Source organism: Bos indicus, chromosome 3, assembly GCF_029378745.1.
Source record: "Bos indicus isolate NIAB-ARS_2022 breed Sahiwal x Tharparkar chromosome 3, NIAB-ARS_B.indTharparkar_mat_pri_1.0, whole genome shotgun sequence".
Classification (NCBI taxonomy): Eukaryota; Metazoa; Chordata; class Mammalia; order Artiodactyla; family Bovidae; genus Bos; species Bos indicus.
This window is the reverse complement of record NC_091762.1, coordinates 120139914-120160319: the sequence shown is the minus strand read 5'-3', so window position 1 is coordinate 120160319 and position 20406 is coordinate 120139914. Positions and strand designations below refer to the sequence as shown.

At 58.8% G+C, this 20406-nt stretch overlaps 1 protein-coding gene across 6 annotated transcripts in view; it reads right to left on the bottom strand.

Moving 5' to 3' along the window:
• CROCC2 (ciliary rootlet coiled-coil, rootletin family member 2) overlaps positions 1-20406 on the bottom strand; it is a 68259-nt gene that overhangs the window by 28335 nt on the left and 19518 nt on the right. For 5 of the 6 annotated variants that reach the window (XM_019958043.2, XM_019958044.2, XM_070787065.1 and 2 more), the window contains exons 6-19: positions 17991-18091; positions 17350-17547; positions 16799-16895; positions 16626-16718; positions 16299-16487; positions 15773-15963; positions 13850-14032; positions 13295-13439; positions 12721-12867; positions 12283-12513; positions 7876-8069; positions 4715-4842; positions 4174-4322; positions 3476-3652 (exon numbers count right to left, since the gene is read on the bottom strand). In XM_019958043.2, coding sequence (XP_019813602.2) covers positions 3476-3652; positions 4174-4322; positions 4715-4842; positions 7876-8069; positions 12283-12513; positions 12721-12867; positions 13295-13439; positions 13850-14032; positions 15773-15963; positions 16299-16487; positions 16626-16718; positions 16799-16895; positions 17350-17547; positions 17991-18091 — 2223 coding nt within the window. The remainder of the gene's footprint in view (positions 1-3475; positions 3653-4173; positions 4323-4714; positions 4843-7875; positions 8070-12282; positions 12514-12720; positions 12868-13294; positions 13440-13849; positions 14033-15772; positions 15964-16298; positions 16488-16625; positions 16719-16798; positions 16896-17349; positions 17548-17990; positions 18092-20406) is intronic. The other variant, XM_070787064.1, reaches the window with a different exon arrangement.

Genomic DNA, 20406 nt, shown 5'->3' with positions numbered 1-20406 from the left:
TTCAGGACGGCACGGGAGGGCAGCCTGGAGGCATGTGTGTATGAGCCTGGGTGGGATGCCCTGCTTCCAGGGTCTCCAATGATTATTTCTAGCGTTACTGATATCAGTCGCAGAACTCCCACCAAAGGGAGGCCAGCAGAAGGAAGGGGGGTGTCCCTGTGCCCCCCAGGGTGTCATCAGCCGTGGAAAAGGCCCATCTAGGGGGAGGGGGTCTGGGAGAAAGGATACGTGTGTGTATGACTGAGTCCCTGTGCTACTCACTGGGAACTGCAGCACTGTTAATCGGCTGCATCCCAATACAGAGTGCTTTCGTGTTAAAAAAAAAAGACCACGTGTGAGCTCAGTGTGGAAGGACCCATCTGGTTGGCGATCCCAAGAAGAGAAAGGCCTGGGGTGCTGCCTGTGCCGCAGAGGTGGGCACAGCGCTGTTGGTGCCCGCCTGCCGGTCTGCGCGCAGCCGGGGGAGCGTGGAAACCCCGAGCGTCCCCAGTGAGGGGCTTCCGTTTTGGACCCACCCTGAGACCGCACCTGAGCTTGTGATCGGGGAGCCGCAGAGAGGCCCCCACTCAGCCTAGGGAGGAGGCTGATTACACCCATGCAAGCCAACCCCAACAGAACCCTGAACTTGCGGGTTTAAGCATCCTGATTTGCCAGCAGGTGACCTGCCCTGACTGTGAAGAGACGACCCTTCCCTGGGTCTCTCCACCAGACTTGTCCTGACCTGCGTCCTTTACAGCGAAACTGTAGCTGCGAGTCGTGCTTCCTGGAGTCCCGCGGGCCACTCGCGGGCCGCAGAAGCTGAGGGGCTTACCCAGAATCTCACACCGTCCCTGGACGTCGGTAGGGTGCCTCCAGGTCCTCCTTTGCCCCCCACCCTTGCAATGCTGCCACCCTGCAAACGCTTGCTTCCTCCCTCCCAGGATGCAGGAGAGTAGAACAGCAGAGGACACGGGCTTTGGTGCCCAGCAGGTGCACGGAGCCACTCCGGGCAGGTTATTCACCGTCTGCGAATCTGTTTCCCACCAGTCAAGGGGGCCCCGAAACAGGGCGCCCCTTCCAGTGTTCTGAGGATGAAACCAGCAAAGCAGAAGTCTGACAACGAACCTTGGTTATTCCTGCACTGTGACTCTTCCATCGCAATTTGTAGTTTGCACTAACATCTGAGAGTCCCATGCGATAACCCACATGGAGGTATTCACTTATCTATTCCGCCCACTCAGCAGTGCGTGCTTTAGGATGGCATGGAACACTGAAAGAGCCTGGTCTCGGCGGGTAGCTGTCACATGCCCAGTGTCTGCTTAGAGGCTGGTTGGCTGGTTGGCTGATGGATGAACACACTGACGGATGACTGGTTGGCTCATCAGACAGACTGAAGGATAACCAGATGCACGGATGGACAGTGGATATGGGTGGGCAGCTGAGTGTGTGGACAGAGGAAAGGGCCTGTAAGTGGCTGACAGATGAGTGGTTGAGCGAGTGAGTGCATGGGTGGCTGAATGAGCGGATGGATAGTCCTGACGGTCATGTGTGTGCATAGCTGGATGGGTATTTAAGCAAATTGATGGATAGATGTATGGTCAAGTGTGTGGATGGACAATTGGGTATGTTAATAGATGGCCAGATTTGTGGGTGGATGGCTGGGTGTGTTAATAAAGGATGAACATTCAAGTGGATAGAAGGATGACGGACAACTGAATGGAAACACAGTGCGTGCATAAGTGTGTAAATGTTATTGTTGTTCAGTCACTAAGCTGTGTCCAACTCCTTGTGACCCCATGAACTGTAGCCCGCCAGGCTTCCCTGTCATTCACTATCTCCTGGAGTTTGCTCAACTCATGTCCATCGAGTCAGTAATGCCATCTAACCAGCTCATCCTCTGTCGTCCCCTTCTCCTCCTGCCTTCAACCTTTCCCAGCATCAGGGTCTTTTCCAATGAGTTGGCTCTTTGCATCAGGTGGCCAAAGTACTGGAGCTTCACCTTCAGCATCAGTCCTTCCAATGAATATTCAGGGTTGATTTCTTTTAGGATGGACTGGTTGGATCTCCTTGCACTCCAAGGGATTCTCAAGAGTCTTCTCCAGAACCACAGTTCAAAAGCATCAGTTCTTTTGAACTGTTCTCAGCCTTCCTTATGGCCCAACTCTCACATCCGAGCTTGACTACTGGAAAAAACCATAGCTTTGACTAGACGGACTTTTGTCGCCAAAGTGACGTCTCTGCTTTTTAATATGTGTCTAGGTTGGTCATAACTTTTCTTCCAAGGAGAAGCATCTTTGAATTTCATGGCTGCAGTCACCATCTGCAGTGATTTTGGAGCCCAAGAAAATAAAGTCTGACACTGTTTTCAGTTTTTCTCCATCTATTTGCCATGAAGTGATGGGACCGGATGCTATGATCTTCATTTTTTGAATATTGAGTTTTAAGCCAGCTTCTTCATGCTCCTCTTTCACCTGTATCAAGAGGCTCTTTAGTTCCTCTTCACTTTCTGCCATAAGGGTGGTATCATCTGTGTATCTGAGGTTACTGATATTTCTCCCGGCAATCTTGGTTCCAACTTGTGCTTCCTCCAGCCCAGCGTTTCTCATGATGTACTCTGCATAGAAGTTAAATAAGCAGGGTGACAATATACAGCCTTGACATTCTTTTTTTCCTATTTGGAACCAGTCTGTTGTTCCATGTCCAGTTTGAACTCTTGCTTCTTGACTTGCATACAGATCTCTCAGGAGGCAGGTCAGGTGGGCTGGTGTTCCCATCTTTTGAAGAATTTTCCACAGTGGTTGTGATCCACAGTCAAAGGCTTTAGCATAGTCCATGGAGCAGAAGTAGATGCTTTTCTGGAATTACCTTGCTTTTTTCTAAGATCCGGCGAATGTTGGAAGTTTGATCTCTGGTTCCTCTGCCTTTTCTAAATCCAGCTTGTACACCTGCAAGCTCTTGGTTCACATACTATTAGAGCCTGGCTTGAGGGATTTTGAGCATTACCTTGTGAGAATGTGAAATGAGTGCAATTGTGAGGTAGTTTGAACATTCTTTGGCAATGTCATTCTTTGGGATTGGAATGAAAACTGGACCTTTATAATATGTACATATATGTGTGTGTGTATATACAGATATACGTGTGTATATTTGTAAGTGGGCAGATGGGTGAATGTCTGGATAGACAGGTGGGTGGATACGTAGATGGATGGCTGGACAGGCAGATGGATGGACAGATGGCTGGGGGGGGTGGAGAGATGGATGGAGGGACTGAGTGGAGGGTGAATGTGCACCAGGAGTGCGGTGGGAGATCAAAGCTGCAACTACAGTGACTCTCACGGCGACTCCCACAGCCCGCTGACTGGGCCGGAGCAGGCTTGGGGGTGGATGGGGCCCGCCTCACGGCCCCCGTCACGCCTCTCACGCCAACCCCCGCAGCCCACTGACTGGGCCGGAGCAGGCTTGGGGGTGGATGGGCCCCACCTCACGGCCCCGTCACCTGCTGCTTCTCGTGCTGCAGCTGAAGGAGACTCTCGTCTCGCTCACGCCTTAGGCTCTGAATTTCCTCCTTCAGCGCCGCCCTCCTGGTTGCATTCTTTGCCACCAGCTCCTTCTCCTGTTTCAGCCGGCGTGCTGCTGCTTCCTTTTCCTCCATCAGAGACAGACTCAGGGTCTCCTGGGCCGAAGGAGAGGGACAGGTGTGAAGATGCACGGGTCAGAGCTCGCGCGAGCAGCAGGCCTCTGTGCTCCTGAGTGAGAGCAGGTTCGTGGGCACTGGGGCGGGACAGCTGCCGGGGGACCGTCCCGGCCAGCCGGCCGCAGGGCCTGTCTCCCGCAGTGACAGGAGCTGTGGAGGGCTCTGGGCCTCAGCATCCACCACGCCACGGCCCAGTCACAGCTCAGAAGCCGTTCTTGAGCTCAGGGAGTGCCAGGCACCCTGACAGCAGTGTGTGTGAGGACGTGCCACACAGGGTCTGCCCGCCTGGGACCAGCGGACGGCTCGGAGGGCACGGAGCTCCCTGCAAATACGGGCCTCAGACCGCGGCAGGTCAGCCTACACCCGGGGGCACCTCTTCTGTGAGGGACACAACATCCAGGCATGCTGTGAGCGGTCCTCCGGCCCGCCTGCCACCCGCTGGTCTCCTGGCCCACTGCCCCTGCGGACACAGCAGACCCCTGGGCAGTGACCGGGCAGACCTTCTCCCTCTGGAGCCGGGCGAGGTCCTCGCGGTGGGCCAGCGCCCGGCTCTCCAGGGCCAGCTGCGCGTCCCGCTCCTGCTGCGCCGCCTGCCGCCGGAGCCTCGTCTCCTGGGCCTCCTGGACGCTCTGCAGCTGCTCCAGTTTCACTGCCGAGTGACAGGCATGTCCAGACCCGTGGGGAGGCCCAGCCCCCAACACCCAGCCGCCCGTGGGCCCCTGGATCTGGGAAGGCTGCAAGCTGGTGGGACAGAGCCCCCCGACCACTCAGCAGGCGCATGTCTTGATGGCAGCCCCCACAGGGGCATGGGGTTGGGCAGGGGCTACCACGTGGACCTGTGACAGCCCATCCCGAGCCTTGGGCCGGCAGCAGGCCTGGCAGGTGCCCGCCAGTCGCAGACGGGAGTGGCAGGAGCTCTTGGGTGACCTCAGACGTGAGCTCCCTGCTGTGTTCGGGCCCCATTGGGGCGCAGTGACTGGGGGCTGCCCACCAGGGGACAAGCTCAGGGAAGCGGGCAGAGGGGGCCCGTCGGAGCAGCACCTTGCAGGGCCTGCCGGGCCAGCCGTGCACTCCGGGCCTCTCCCTCCAGCTGCTCCTGCCGCGCCTGCAGCTGCGACGCCAGCTGTTGGGCCTCAAAGAGGCTGCTCTCCAGGGCGTCCCTCTCGGCCCTGCAGAGAGTCATCACAGCACAGGCGAGTCACCCACACCGGCAGAGGACCCTGCTGGACGAGGGGCAGCGCGGAGCCTATTTGCTAGGAGGGTGTCCTCCAAGGCCGGGCTGTCCATCTGAAGGCAAGCAGAGGATGGCTCATTCATTTTAAATCTCTAAGAATAGATTGGCGCCCACACAGAAAATAGGTGGATTAAAAAGCTAAATACAAAACCAAAAAGGTAACAGCTAAGCAACTCTGAACTGTAAAAAGCGTAGAAAAAAGTACAGAAGGGTATTTTATAGTCTTAAGCGAGACACAAAAGCCAGAAGACAAAAATAAGGAGGCCAACAGTTCTGAGTACATTTAAAGAGAGGGAGGCAGAGTTTTGTGCAGAAAAGATTCCACAGATCGAGTCAAAAGATGGGGGACAGACTCGGAGACAATATTTGCACTAAACATACTGTAGTTAATATCCATCGAGTACAAAGAGCTCCTACCGATCAATGACAGAAAGTGGCTTATCCTATCCTACGGGAAAATGAGAATAATGGCTGTTATTCACAAAGAAAACAGGAATGGTGAATAAACACATGAAACTCACTAGTCCTCAAGGGGGTTCAGATTTCACCTGTGCCGTTTCATCCATCATGCATCACATTAGCAAAGCTGAAAACAGTGATCATATCTCTTGTTGGCAGGGGTGCGAGGGCCACTTTGGCAGACGGGGACTAAAGCATACTCTGTGTGTGTCTTTCTTTGGACCAGCAATTCCAGTTCTAGGGTCAGCGCTTCAGAAATACACGTGAACCGATGACGCAGTCCAGGACACTGCCTGTAGCCTCACACAGGGCCTGAATCAGACTCAGCGTCAACGCGAGAACATTTCAGAAACCCGGTGCATCTCGTCCACTGCTAACGATGGTGAGGAAACTCTCTGCCCACCCTGAGAAGCAGCCTCCAGCGCAGAACACGCGCAGCACCATCCCTGGGGTGAAGCTGCCTCTGAGTCTGGGCACAGACAGGGCCAGTCAGAAAATGCCTGGGATGAGCTCGGCGACTCAGCAGCTCCCGCTTCTGGGGAGGGTGATGGCAGGACCCGCCTCTCCGACAGCGAGTCCATCAGTCGCCAGCCAGACAGCGCGCCTGTGTTCACGTTGATGGTTATGTGCTGTGTCCTGCCCTGAGGCACGGTGAAAAAAACCCACTGGCCAAACAACAAGGACACTCCACAAACACTCAGCACAGACGGCGTGTGAAGACACAGCCCACGCCCAGCCCCAAACAGGCCGGCGGGCCAGGGAGCGCTGTGGGCGCAGAGGGCCTTGCCTAGCCTGCCCATCTGGCCCCCGAAGCCTCCCTCGGGCCCTGCACACGGCTGCTCTAGCATCAGGGTGGGGCGTGTCAGCACCTCCCAGGGCGCCCTGGTGTCTGCAGAGCCCAGGAGCCTCGCTTCTCTGATACCCGCCCCCCAGGTCCCCGCCATCTAAGCTCCCACACGTTCTCCACCCTCCACGTCCATGTGCCTGTGTACTCTGCCTGGAGGGCTCTTCCCAGTTTTCTGTCTGCCTCACACCCACTTTCTCCCAGGCGCCCGCCTGGTCCCCTCTGGGGTCGTGGCCTGTGTGGGTCAGACACTGAATGGTAACCCAGAGGGAGAGACTCTGAGAACGAGTCCAGTCTCTCCCTCATCCCGCCTCCTGGAAGGCAGCTGGCACCACGAGCAAGGGCGTGGGGGTGCGGGTGAGGACCCAGGCCATCTCGCTGAAGCCTGAGAACTGAGAGGGGTCCCTGGTGCTGCAGCCTTGTCAGGGCCTGGGACTGGGGGCCAGACGACCTCAAAACCCAGGGTCCTCACTCATTAGGAGAAGCAAGTCACGTCAAGCACCTTGTCAGCAGAGGCTCAGACTGGTCACTGGGAAACGCTGTATAGTGGGCATGTGACTCTGTCTGGGGTCTGCAGGACCACCGTGTACAGAGACCCTGGGCCCAGTGGTCACGGGTGAGTCACGGGAGGATCCTCTAACCAGGGCCTGTGAGCTGGCCAGCAAATGATGGCGGGAGGAAAGAGGCCCCCGACCCCTGCCCTGAGTGCCAGTGGGGCCTGGGAGGGGCCAGGGGCAGAGCCTGGGACCCTCTGCTGCCGCCGACCCACAGAGACCTCGTCAGGCTTCCTGCTGCAGTCTGTGCCCACAGTTGCATTGGGAGGGGAGTCTTCCCTCTTTCCTTCCCTCTTTCTTCCATGACGAAGTTCAAGGACCGCGGGCTCTAAGTTTCCTCATAGCCTCTAGTTCTGGAATTCTGGGAGGAACTCTTTCTACAAAAATACTTGGATGTTCCTTAGACGGGCGCAAGGTGCAGAAAGCCATGACCTGTGGATGTCGTCAGAGGTCACAGGCCAGCTCAGTTCACCAGGCAAGTCTGCAGGACACCCCTTCTTGCCTACGAGTGTCTGTCTCAGCTCTCCTGGCAGTGACCCCAACGGTTTCAGGGTTTACCATGCCCCCCCAGCCTCATGGCTCCCTGGAGCTGCTGCCACCCAGGCTCCAGGAATAAGCACAGGGCCACAGGCTGCCCGTCTGAGCCCTGTGGCTCCCAGGATCCACTCAAGGACATCAATGGCTCTGTGTCTGCTGGCCATCTTGCCCGCTTTCACCTTGAGCCTGCCCAAGAATGACAGGGGAGAGGCGGGCAGTTGAGGGTACCATGGGAGTGCATGGATCCAGCCTTGCCTGAAGCCGTGTATACCCGGTGCTGCTCAGGTCCGTGAGCAAGACTTTCCCCACCTTTCTGCTGGTCTGAGATGGGTTTCTGCTGCCTGCCACCTGGCCAGCGCAGCCCCGTCTCTCAGGAAGGCTGTCCTAGGCACATGTGCCTCTTCCAGGGGCTCCTTGGGCCCTCAGGCACTGTGTTCGCCACTCACTTATAGCCTCTCTCCCATATACACACACTTGCTCTGCCCCTGCAGTCACTGGGTGACTGCCCATCCCCACTACGTGGGCTCCTGGAGGTCAAGGCCACACGAACACTTGCTCGTAGGTCCCCAGGTACCTGAGATCGGCTGCCTCCTCGGTCATGAGCTGACCTTGCTTCTCCAGGGCCTCCTGCTTGGCCAGCAGCTGGACTCGCTCTTCAGACAAAGCCTCCTTCTCCTGCAGGGCCCTCTGGAGAGCGGCCATCTGGGCCTCCTGGTCCTGCAGGCTTTGGGCCAGCTGCTTCTCCAGGGCCTGTTTCTTGCATGTGACCTAGAGGAGGAGGAGGGGAAAGTCCAGCAGAGAGTGGGAGGGTTACGAGGGGCCTCTCGAGGGAGAAGGACTTCGGAAAAAGTGGTTTCCTTCAGAATAGCAACAGAGGAAAGAGTGGAGGAGGAGCGTGGCCAGGAGGCGTAGAGGACCCCCCATGCACATGTGTCTTCACAGCAGAGGGGCCTCCAGCCCTGAAACCACGATGGAGAAATTACTGGGTTGAGCATCGCCAGGTGGGACCCAGCTGTCAATCTAAACAGCAACCTTTGCTGGGCCACAAGTTTCCGGGGCTGGGAGACATTGCACAGAAATGTGAAGAAGGTCACAGAAGACCAGGTTGTTGCAGACTAACACCTCCAGCAGGAGCATCACAAAAGTCTGGACAAAATCTGTCACAGGAGTCTGAATACGGCCTCAGAGAGCTGCCCAGGAGCTGAGACTGAAGGAGCCAAAATCTCAGAGGAAAGGGAGGCAGAGGAGGAGGCCACCACTCAGCATCTCTTCTCTCCTTAGAGCATGTGCGGATTTAAGTCTGGGCTGAAGAGCTGAGAAGCCAGGGAGAACTTCCAGCAGTCCTGTGTCTTTAGGAGTATAAGAACTTGGGCTTACAGACCTCAGAGCAGAGGGTCCTGATAAGCATCCAAATTTCCAGCTGTAATCACAGGAGGGCTTCGTCCTCATAGTGCTGGTGAAGCAGAATAGACACTCCCCCAAACCCGGCTCCCCTGGAGGCTCAGATGGTAAAGCATCTGCCTGCAATGCAGGACCCGGGCTCCATCCCTAGGCTGGGAAAGTCCCCTGGAGAAGGGAATGACTACCCACTCCAGGATCCTTGCCTGGAGAATTCCATGGACAGAGGAGCCTGGTGGGCTGCAATCCACGGGGTTGCAAAGAGTCAGACAAGACCGAGCCGCTGACACTTTTGCTCTTCTAGCTTTCCAGAACATGAAGATCAGGTTTGAATCATCTCAGGCATGGATTACAGTGATCTGCCTCCACTGCCTGCCAGAACCAAAAGGCAGTCTTCCCTAGAAGAACAGCATCATCGAGATCATGAAATTATCCCTACAGTTTTTTATATTTAACACGTGGCTTTTGTTCAACACAACCAGGTATGTCAGGGGTATAATCACTTGGCAAAAAGCTGCATGTAAGATAAAACAGACACACGCGCCTCCCTGCCCGTCTGGCTTCCAGATACTGAAGTTATCAAACACGGACTTTGACACAGCTGTGATTAGCACGTTCAAGAAGATGGGTGGCAAAGTGTGGACCTTCACCACAGAACCGGATGCTTAACAGAATGAGAACCACGACATGATCATCTTAACAGAGTCAGGGAACACATTTAATGGGATTCAAAACCCATCCATCGTTAAAAAAAATCTCAGCATGCCAGGAATGAAAGAGCACTTCCTCAATCTGATAAGAGGCGTCTATGAAAGACCTGAGGACTGCATCATACTTAACGGTGACATTCTTTCTCCAGTCGGGTTTGCCATTAACAGAAAGATGGCCACACCCACCACTTTTTTTCAACTTTTTTCTGTAGGTCTTTAGCCAGTGAATTAAGGGAAGAGATGAAAGTCACTGAGACCAGAAAGGAAGTAAAACCGCTGTTATTCACAGATAGCGTGATGATGTGCATGTAAAATCCCGGTGCTTATCAGTCTGTCTGTCAGGGTTGCATGATCAAAAGTTGATATATGAGATTATATTTCTATATACTAGTAATGGACATAGAAAAATGAAATGGGAACAGCAAGGCATAATATGAAATCCAGGAATTAGTTTAATCAAAGATGTGTAAGACCTCTACACTGAAAACTACAAAACACAGCTGAGAGGAATTAAGTAAAGAAAAAACGGAGAGATGTACCATGTTCATGGATAGACAGCTGGGTAGAGTTAAGATGTCCACTCTTCTCAAACTGATCTATAAATTCAACAAAATCACAGGCAAAGTTCTACCAGGGTTTTTTGGGTGTAGAAATTGACAAATATGATTCTGAAATGAAAATAACCAAACAATCTTGAGAAGAAGGATTAGATGGGAACGCTCAACATTACTTCATTACAAGATATTAGAAAGCTACAGTAATGCAGGTTACTGTAGCAGGTTTGGTGAAAGGATGAACAAATCGGTCAGTCTGCACAGATGAACAATATGATCAGGACACATACACACACACATATGATCAGTTTATTTTTAACAAGTTGCCAAGATCATCCAAGAAGAAAGGAAAGTCTTTTAAAAATTGGAGCTGAAACAACGGGATATTAATGCAAACATTAATGGACCTCAGTTCCTGTTTCACACCACACACCCACAGTTTTCACACCGTCATGTACATCAGAATCACGAGGACGGATGATTAAAATCCAGAGTTTTGGCCCCATCCACAGAGTTTCAGATTCAGTAGGTTTTGGGAGGGCAGCTGAGAATCTGCACGTTAAGCAGGTTCTCAAGTGATGACTGACGCTGCTGGTCTGAGGAGCACGCTGTGAGGGGCTCTGCTGTACAGAAAAACCAGCTTTAAGTGGATCACAGACCTAAGAACTGGAGGGAAACACATCGGATACTGTCTCGTCCTTGGGCTGGGCCAACATTTCTCAGACAACACCTAGAAAATACTAACCATAAATGTTTAAAAAATTTGCTAAACTGAATATTGCCAACATTAAACTTTCCTGTCCATCAAAAATGTTGGCAACAAAATGTGTACACAGATCACACAAACGTGAGAACATCTGTCTGACAAAGTGCTTGTACCCAAGATACGTGAACTAGAAACCCGTAACCAAAATGGGAAAGCCCAATAAAAGTAGACGATAGCCCTGAACAGACACTTGACAAGATAAGGGATACAGATGTCTAATAAGCACATGAAAATGTGCTCAATGCCTTTTATCATCAGAAAATGGCCAACAAAACCACAGAGGCAAGTAACTCCACACACTGAGAGTGGCAAGGCGGGTGATGCCAAGCGCTGACCAGGCTGAGCAGCAGCCGGAAGCCGCCCACAGTGCTGGCAAGTGGAATGATTCAACCACTTGGGAAAACTGCTTGGCAGATTCTTTAATGTTCGAGAACATCTACCCCGTGACTCCACAGTTCACTCTCAGGTATTTACTCAAGAGAAATGAGAATATCCGTATAGATTTGTACATGCGTGCTTGTTGCAGTCTCGGCTACCTCCAAATCGGAAACCTAAAAATCCAGCAGTGGGGAAATGGGTAAAAGATGTAATTTATCCACACGACGGAATATTACTATGCTGTCAAGAGCAGGAGCCTTTGCCACACCTAACAACAGAGATGACTCAAAGACGTCATGTTGAGGGTGAGAAACTGGGCCCCAAAGTGTGTGCACCCCACGACTCCATGTGCAGCAGTGTCTGAAGCTGGTGAAGCCAGTCCACGGTGGCGAGGTCAGGGCAGGGGACGCCTGGGCGGCCATGCCACCGGGGCGCTTGCTGGGCTGCTGCAGACACTCTGCATCCTGACCACGGTGGTGGCCACACCAGGGCTCACCGCTGAGCTGTGCACTGGCTTTACTCAACGTAGAGATGCATCAACCAAAACAGGGAAAGGACAGGACAGAGTCTGAGAAACAGGAAGAGGCTAGCCTGAGTCCCGAAGGTGACCGGCCATGAAGTCTGAATGCCACGGGGGCCCAGGACTCTGCAGGGACGGGTTTCCACGTGCACCACCAAGGCTGGAGTCAGGAGAGAGCAAACGGGCCGCAGCGTCTTGTGCTACGGAGTCTGACCACCCCCATGGAAGATCCACGTCGGCAGATTTGGGAACGGATGCACGGATGCAGCTGTGAGCGTGTGACTGGGCAGCTCTGTTGTGTGGCCGTGGCCCAGGAAGGAGACAGACAAGACGACGGAGGGGCAGGGGAGCCTTTCCCTAGAGTGTGTGAGCGTCACTGGGCCCGAGGCCTTCGACCCTCTGAGCAGGGGGGACCCAGCCCCTGGGTGCTGGGCCCAGGCCTGACGTAGACGTCCTTTCTGTGTGCCGCATCCCCATCCCCTACCTCCCACACCGGGAAGCCGGCTTCGAGTCAGCCAAGTTGGGCAGCCTGAGGTTAGAAAGCCGACGTCCGAGGGCCAGCGCGGCTTCTAAATCCATGTGTGCCCGTCCACCCCAGAGGCGGGGCGGCCCTGCCGGATGGGGCTGGGGACTGGGAACCCCACGACCCCCTCACCTGGCCCACCTGCTCCTGCAACTGGGCCCGTTCTCGCCGGAGTCGGGTTGCCTGACCCTCCAGCCGCTCCAGCCGCTCCTCCAGCCGCCCGCAGGCCCGCTGCAGGCCCCTCCTCTCGGCCCGCAGGAGCTCCACCTGCCGCTCGGCCTGCGCCAGCTGCTCCCGGGTGCCCGCCTGCCCCTGCGCCAGCGTCTGCTGCTGTGCCCGCAGCTCGTCCCGCTCCTGCTCCAGCTGCCGGGTTGGGGGGATGAGGGGTGGTCTGTGTGCAGACCCAAGCCCCACGTGCCCTCGCCCCCAAGTCCAGGAGTGGATACGGTGGGGAGGAGGATGGACGAAAGGGGAGCCCTGAGCTCGGGGGGCCGGGACTGGCTGGGGCTCACGGCTGCTCTGGGGAAGCGGGACCCGGGGGAGGTCCGTCCCCCTGGGCTCTCGTCTCACCTGCAGGACGAGGTGGTTCAGGGAGCCTTTGTCCTGAGCCAGCGCCTCCGTCACAGCAGCCATCTTGGCCAGGGAATCCCTCTGCTCCACCCCCTCTGCCTTGAGCCGGCTCACGAGCAGTTCCAGGTCAGCTTTGCTGGACTCGGCCTAGGGCGGGGAGGGCAGAGGTCACCCAGCAGGGAAGCTGGGATGGGTTCTAGATCTGGGGGAGCTGCGGTGGGGTGGGGAGTGAGCTGCGCATCATGGAGGCATGCAAGCTGGAGCTCCGGGGGGCCTGGAAGTGGTCCCGCAGTGGTGAAGCCCCAGGGGTGGATGGCGGCCCCTGGGTCCAAGGCTGCAGCCGGGGAGGCAAGCGGGCAGCCCAGGGAGGGTCCCCCAAGAGCAGCTTGGCCAGCACTCAGGGGACGGGCCAGGGCACACTGGTCGGGGACCAAGGAGGCCACCCTCAGGCTGGGGCCGGGGAGGACAGGGTAAGGTGGGGTGGCGTGGGGACACCACTGAGGCTGGGGCCGGGGGGTGGCCTGTGAGCCCAGGCTGATGAGGAGGGGGCGGGGCAGGGCGGCTGGGGGCGCACCCGGGCCAGGGCGCCGTGCAGACCCTCCCTCTCGCTCTCCAGGATGTCCCTCTGCAGCCGTGCTGAGTCCAACGCCTCCTGGGCTGACACCAGCTCCGTCTTGAGCCCCGAGACTGTGCCCTCCAGCTGCTCCAGGCGCCCTTGACTGAGACCCAGAAACAGAGGGCAGAGGGCATGAGGCCACCTCAGGACGAGAGCCGGGCCACCTCGTGGGGCCCGCAGTCAGGGTGACCGCCTGAGGCTGCCCCCAAGGCCCAGGGCCCTGGAGGAGCACGGGTCCCCTGCAGGCCTGGAGTAGCTACCCGGACCTGGGTGACAGCTTGGGCCAGGAGAGGGCACCCATGCTGGGGCCCACCCCAGCGGGGCCCAGGGATTGGGGTGGGTTTGCCCGAGGTAGGGGGTCTGGCACTGGCTGGACTTGGGGTGGGGTGTGAAGGCGGTGGGTGGTGGTCAGCGTGAGAGGGTCTGCTGTCTCACTAGCACCCCCTGATGAGGCTGGTCCCGGGGGTGGGGGGACGCGGGGCCTGGGGGCCGAGACGCCTGCTGCAGGCCCACCTGCTCTCCAACGCCCTCCGGCCGCGCTCGCCCTGCCGCTCCAGCGCCTCCTTCTGCTCCGTGCACTGCCGGAGGCTCCTCTGCAGCTCTGCGTTCCTGGCCTCCAAGCTCTGTTTCTCAGCGTGGGACGTGGCTGCCTCCCCCCTTAGCTCCTCAACCGTCTCCTCGAGAGCCGTCTTCTCTCTAGAAGGAGGCGAGGCCAAGGCTGGGGGTCCTGGGCACATTCGCACCTCTGCCCAGCGCCTGGGGGGCGAACAGGGCAAGGGGGCCACAGAGGCCGCTCTGGGCCAGGCTCAGGGACACGTGCGGACCACCCCCAGCTGGTTTGTCCAGGCAGGGTGGCTCCTGGGTGTGGGCCTTGCGAGAGCCTGTAAACCCGGAGGGCCGACCCTGGGGTGCCCCTAAACTCGGGCCTCTGCCCCCGTGCGCTAAGCCCAACCAGTCTGGCGAGACCCCGTGGGAAGGAGGGAACCCCAGCCTGCCAGGGGCCCCCACATCTCCAGGTGCTGCTCACCCGCCCTGACAGCCGACCCTGGAGACCCGCACCCTCGTCAGAGCTGAACTCACTGCTGACCCCCACCCAACCCCGAGGTCCCCTCTGCAGGTCACCCGCCAGCCAGGACTGGATCTCAGCTGTTGCCTACCCGGCCGGGCCCCAAAGCACCGAGTCCTGAGGCCCCAAACGCCTCCTGACTCAGCCTCTCATCCCCTTGTTGAGGGACTGCTGGGTCTGTCTCTCCCAGACCTCAGGACGCCTCGGTCTAGCTGCTCGTGGGAAGGCGGTGTCCCAGCGAACAGGCCCCCGTGGCCCCGCCCCAGTGACCGCTGCTCCTCAGCAGGCTGAGGTGGCCCTGCCTGCCCTCCCCACACCATGCCTCCGCCCATCGCTCCTACCGGAAGGCCCTCCCGAGACCTCGCAGACTCCCCCATTCCTGCCAGGCCTAACCTGCCTGCTCCCGTCTCTGCCATGGTCTGTGCATGAGCAGGACTGGGTCTAATCTTCCCTTGGACCCCCTGTCCCAGCACTGAGTGCACTGTCGGGCCCTCCAGAGAAGGGGTAGCCCCGAGGGACCTGCAGGCCCGACCCCCGGGTGAGCGAGGGGAAGCACGGGAGGCTGTCCATCCGTCCCTCATGGCTGCCTCCTGCAGGAAGCCTTCCTGGGCTGCCAGCACGTTCCCACCCCATACTCCAGCTCAGGCAGCATGTGGGTCTGGGAAGCCCAGGGCTACCGATGCCAGGGGTTCTCTTCCCGGCCCTCACCACCACCCGCTCCAGGAGAGTCAGACGTGCACAGAAGCATCCAGACAGCCTCCTGGCCAAGTGCACCAGGAGACGCCAGACCCACGGGACACGCCAGGAGGGCCGGCAGGGAACTGGGGGTCCATGGACCACCTGCCAGGGATGGCCCAGACCCCTGGAGGACTCTCGGCAATGGGAATGGAGCGGCAGGGCAGAACACAGCCTGGTCCCAGGAAGGGCGTCTGGGAGGCGGGCCGAGGGGCAGGGCTCGTGCTCAGCCTGGGCTTTGGGAAAGTGAGTCCTGGACGCAGCCCAGATGGGCCCAGAGCAGGAAGAGGGGTGCTCAGTGCAGGCAGGGCTTTGGGGTGAAGAGGGGAGGGAGGCAGCCTCCATCTGGATGTTTTCACTTCTGCTCCTGGAGGGCCTCATGGAAGAGGTGGCCCTGCCTTCCCGCCTCACCTCCCCAGGAGCTTGTTCTCCCAGAGGGCCTCGTGGAGGAGGTGGCCCTGCCCCCCGCCAGCCTCACCTCCCCAGGAACTTCTCCTAGAGGGCCTCATGGAGGTTGTGGGCCTGCCCGTCGGCCTCACCTCCCCAGGGGCTTGCACCTGCCTGCTCGCCTCCCCTCCCCAGGAGCTTCTCCCAGAGGGCCTTGTGGAGGGGGTGGCCCTGCCCACCAGCCTCACCTCCCCAGGAGCTCGCTGGTCATGCGGCTCCACTGTGCCTCCCGGCTCTGTGCCTCCAGCTTGCCCCGGAGGTCCTGGCGCTCCTCCTGCAGGAGGCTTCTTGAGGCCTGCAGCTCCCGCTGGCTTTCAGACAGCTGTTCCTGGAGCCCTGTGGCCCTCGCCTCGGACGACTCCAGCTGCTGGCGCAGCTCCTGCCCGGGAGTGGGGATGTGGTGAATCCCTGCGGCCTGGCCAGGCCTCTGAACACAGAAGCCAGCCGGGGCCCCTACTCCCAGAGAAAGGACGCAGTTCCGACCAGAGACGCACTGCAGGGCCAGCCTCCTGGGGGTCAGCCTCCTGGGGGTCAGCCTCCTGGGGGTCAGCCTCCTGGGGGTCAGCCTCCTGGAGGTCAGCCTCCTGGGGCAGCCTCCTGGGGGCAGCCTCCTGGGGGGTCAGCCTCCTGGAGGTCAGCCTCCTGGGGGCAGCCTCCTGCGGGCCACGGGCAGGCCCATAGCGGCCCTTCTCAGCCTGGCAGGCTTTTGCCTACCTGCTCCCGCTGCCGCCACCTCTGAATGGCCTGCCGCACAGCCCACAGTGCTGAGTCCGGGTCCGCCGGGGACTCAGCCCTCAGGGAGTTCCCAGCATGCAGGGGGCTCCCCCGTTGGCCCTGCGCCCCCTCGCCTTCAGCACCACTGCTCCTTGCCAGCTCCTCGCTCCCCGCATCTGCCTGGGCCACCTTCAGGGAGCAGAGAGGATGGAGCTAAGGGCTGAGGGCATACGGGTCCTGCCAGACCATCTCCCAGGCCAGCCTGAACCGCAGGGGCCCTGTGGCCCGTCGGCTGCCCGTGTGGGAAGGACCCAGCTGGGCCTGCACCTGTGTGATGCTGTCCAAGAGAAGCCGCAGGGTCTCCACCTCCGCCCTCGAGTCCTCTGGGGCCGTCGGGCCTCCGCCGCCATGCTGGGACTCCTGGAGGGATGGGGGGTGGGGGAGGCTGCTCAGCGAGGCCCAGGTCCCCACACACCAGCCACCCTCTCCCAGCCACGCACCAGTCTCTGCACGTCCATTCTCAGGGAAGAGATGGCTCTCTCCTTGCTCGCGTTTTGCTCGGTGAGCTTCTCCACCAGCAGTGTCTGTTCTGCGAGTCTGGGGACAGCGGGGTGGGGCAGGGCTGTCCACGCGGAGATCAGAGCCCAGGGCACTGGGGGCCTGGGAGCCCGGCTCTGTCTGCCTCCTCCGTAGTGCCGTTGGCCACCTCTGATCCCCACTGCGATCAGACGCCCCTCTCCCGCTCTAGAAACTTCAGCGGCTCCCATTGTCTCGGGGGTCAGTGTAGACCCTGAGTTCAGCATCGAGCTCCCACCATGACCCGGACTCAGCTCGCCAGCCCGGTGGTGAGGCTTCCTCTGCCCACCTGCCCTGGTTGTGCCCTGCCCCTCCCTGCCCCGTGGTGAGGCTTCCTCTGCCCACCTGCCCTGGTTGTGCCCTGCCCCTCCCTGTGACTGCAGCACCTCTGATGGTTTATTGTCTTTCCTTCCAGCTTCTTCTCTGGGGCCACCCTTGGGCCTCCCTATACGCAGAGCCCTGGGCGCCCACACACCTGGCCTGGAGCACCGCCTTCTCCGCGGCCCAGCAGCCCTGCAGCTGCAGCATCTCCCGCACCTTGTCCCGCAGCTGCTGCTCCAAGGCAGCGGCCTCACTGCCGGCCGTCAGCCGCAGGTTGGAGCTGAGGTTCAGGCAGGCCGTGTGCAGGCGCCGGGCCATCCTGGCCACATCCGCCCGCAGGTCAGCGAGGCCCCTGCGAGACCAGGGCGCACCCGGCTGAGCCTCAGGAGTGTCTGTGGGCTCAGCCTGGGGGCTCCACGCTGGCTGGGACAGGCGGGGTCTGGTCTCAGGACAGCAGTCTGCCCACCTCAGCAGAAGACCCACAGGTGGCCTCACAGCCGGGCAGGGCTGGGCCGGGGCTGGGCCAGGACACACAGGACGGGCTGTCTGCCTGGAGTGGGACTTGGACTGTCTGAGCCTCAAGGGTCCACGACAGACAGGTCCTGGCAGTCACCAAGGGTGAGGTGCCTGGCCAGGACCAAGCTCCATGCAAGTCCGCCCGCCCCTGCTGACAGTGGCTCCCTAAGTGGCCTACCCGCTCATGGCACCTGGCCCCCTGCCTGACCCGCCCTGTACACTCGGCCACCTCCCCCAGGGTGCCCTCTGTCCCCCTTGGGCCAGCGGGTGGGCACGCACTTCTCGGTGGCTGCACGCAGCTCGGCCAGGCGTCCCCGGAGCGCGGTGACCTGCCTCTGCAGGAGGGCGTCCTGGGGCTGCCCTGAGCGGGCGCGCCCGGCCTGCAGGCGAGAGGCAGAGGCCAGGCTGAGGGGTGGGGGGCCCGTGACCCCATTCACCCCCACACCACTCCTCCGGCACCGGGGGTGGGGAGCAGACCTCGTCATCAGCCTCTGTGGCCCCTTCTCCTCCCCAACAATCAGACTGCCCCCTACCTGGGACAGCGCTTGGCTCCCCTCCCAGAGGCTGTAGGGGTGAGCGCCCCCAGCTGCAGAGCCAGGACCCCCTCGGCCTGGTCCCCCTGAGGGTGAAGGCAGCACTCAGCTGGGGTGTGGGCGGTGGGGGTGTGGGGGTAGGGGGTCGGGTGTGGGCGAGAGTTGAGGCAGCAGGATACAGCCCCGTGTGGTCAGCGAGGCCAGCCTTGCAGGGAACTGCACTGAAGCCCAGACTCAGAGTCCCGGCCTCCATGCCGCCTCCCCAGCCCCACGACCAGGGCCGGGTCCTGAACGCTGAGCTCAGAGGCCGGGCTCTGCAGGCTCCCACAGCCCCTCCACCTGGTGGAGCCCCAGTGATTTTCCATGTTGCTTCAGACAAAGCCAAAGGCCCTCTGGCTCCAGACTCGCACCCCACCCGCCCCTTCACGAGGCCTTTGCTGAGCCCCCTCCCCGACCCCCACTGAGGCCCCCCACGAGCCCAAATGCCCCCTGCGGTGCACCGTCTCCTGGAGCGGCCCCCGCCCACTGTGGTCATCGAGAGCTTGGGTGACACGGAGGAGTGGACACCGGCCCCGCCTGCCCGACACTGATGGAAATACAGGACACGCCAGACTCCACAGCTTCTGAAAGCGAGGCTGGCGGCCGCTGTGGTAAGGGACACGCAGGCCAGGGACGGGGAAAGCTCCTGACTCGAGAGCGACTTGCCAAACGCAACTTGAACTTGTTTCTTTGACCACAGGGGCTCCGAGGACGTAGGGGAAAGCCTGGGTCCTCTCAAGGGGGAGTCTACTCACCTATAAGAGTGACCCCCCCAAGTTGCATTCCAAGCAAGGTGTGCTAGAGACAGGCAGACCCGCACACACACGAATACACACACACACCTGCCTGCAGGGGCTGCAAGCAGATACAGTGGACAGGGAACCAGTGTGCACACACACAGATACACACACACACACACACCTGCCTGCAGGGGCTGTAAGGAGATGAACCAGCACACACATGCCCACATGTGCACACACACACACACACAGACACACACCTGCCTGCAGGCACTGCAAGGAGCTGCAGTGGGTGGTGAACCAGCACACACATGCACGCAGCCTGTAGGAGGGGCAGTGTCCCCCCCAATTCACACGTTGAAACCTAATCACCCACGTGATGGTATCTGGAGGTAGGGCTTTTCAGCTCCACCCCTATGAAGGGTGTTAGTGCCCTTAGCAAAGGGGCCCCACGAGCTCTCCCTCCCTTCTGCCGTTTGAGTGGACAGCCAGAAGGTGTCATCGGTGATTCAGACAGCCCTGCTCATCCTCACCAGCCACTGAAAGGGCTGGCACCTTGATCTTGGGCTTCCAGCCTCTAGAGCTGTGGGAAATGTTTGTTTATAAGCCCGGGGCTGGGGTACTTCTGCTCCAGCAGCCTGGAGGGACCAAGACAGGAAGGAAAAATCTTGGAGATTTGGATTTGGAAGCATGAGTTAGCCTCCGTGCAGTTTTCAGCCTAATTCACAAAACCTGGGTGGTTTTGAAACAGTAAATTTAAGCTGGACATTTACTTCCATGTGGCCCCAAAGATGATCAGAGTCCCTAGAATCTGCCTGAAGCAAATGAAAATCTTTTTTGGAACATACCATTTTCATTCCAGGTTTCAAAGAATTTTCAGAGTTCCAAGGATAGTACACGGCTCTTAACTGAAGAAATCAAACCACCAAAGACACAGAGGAGCCCAGCACCATGATCAAGAACCAGCAGAAACAGTACACTCAGACCTTGAAGGAGTTCAGATATTGGAGCATCAGAAACAGCTACAAGACAACTGCTCTCTGGCATGCGCCCCACTCCAGCGTTCTTGCCTGGAGAGTCCCAGGGACAGTGGAGCCTGGTGGGCTGCCCTCTATGGGGTCGCACAGAGTCGGACACGACTGACGTGACTTAGCAGCAGCAGCAACAAACAGAGCAGGGGCTGGAAAACGTGAGACTAAGATATGCAGAGAACAGAATAAAAGCAGGAGCTTTAAAGATGAAAAATACAGTATTAGAAGTTACACCAAATAGGCAGGTTTAACAGAGATTGGATACCAGGAGAGGAAACTGATGAGCAGCAGGGTGGGCTTGAACAAATTACCTACGACATAGACCAGGGCGAAAAGTAGAGGAGGCTAAGAG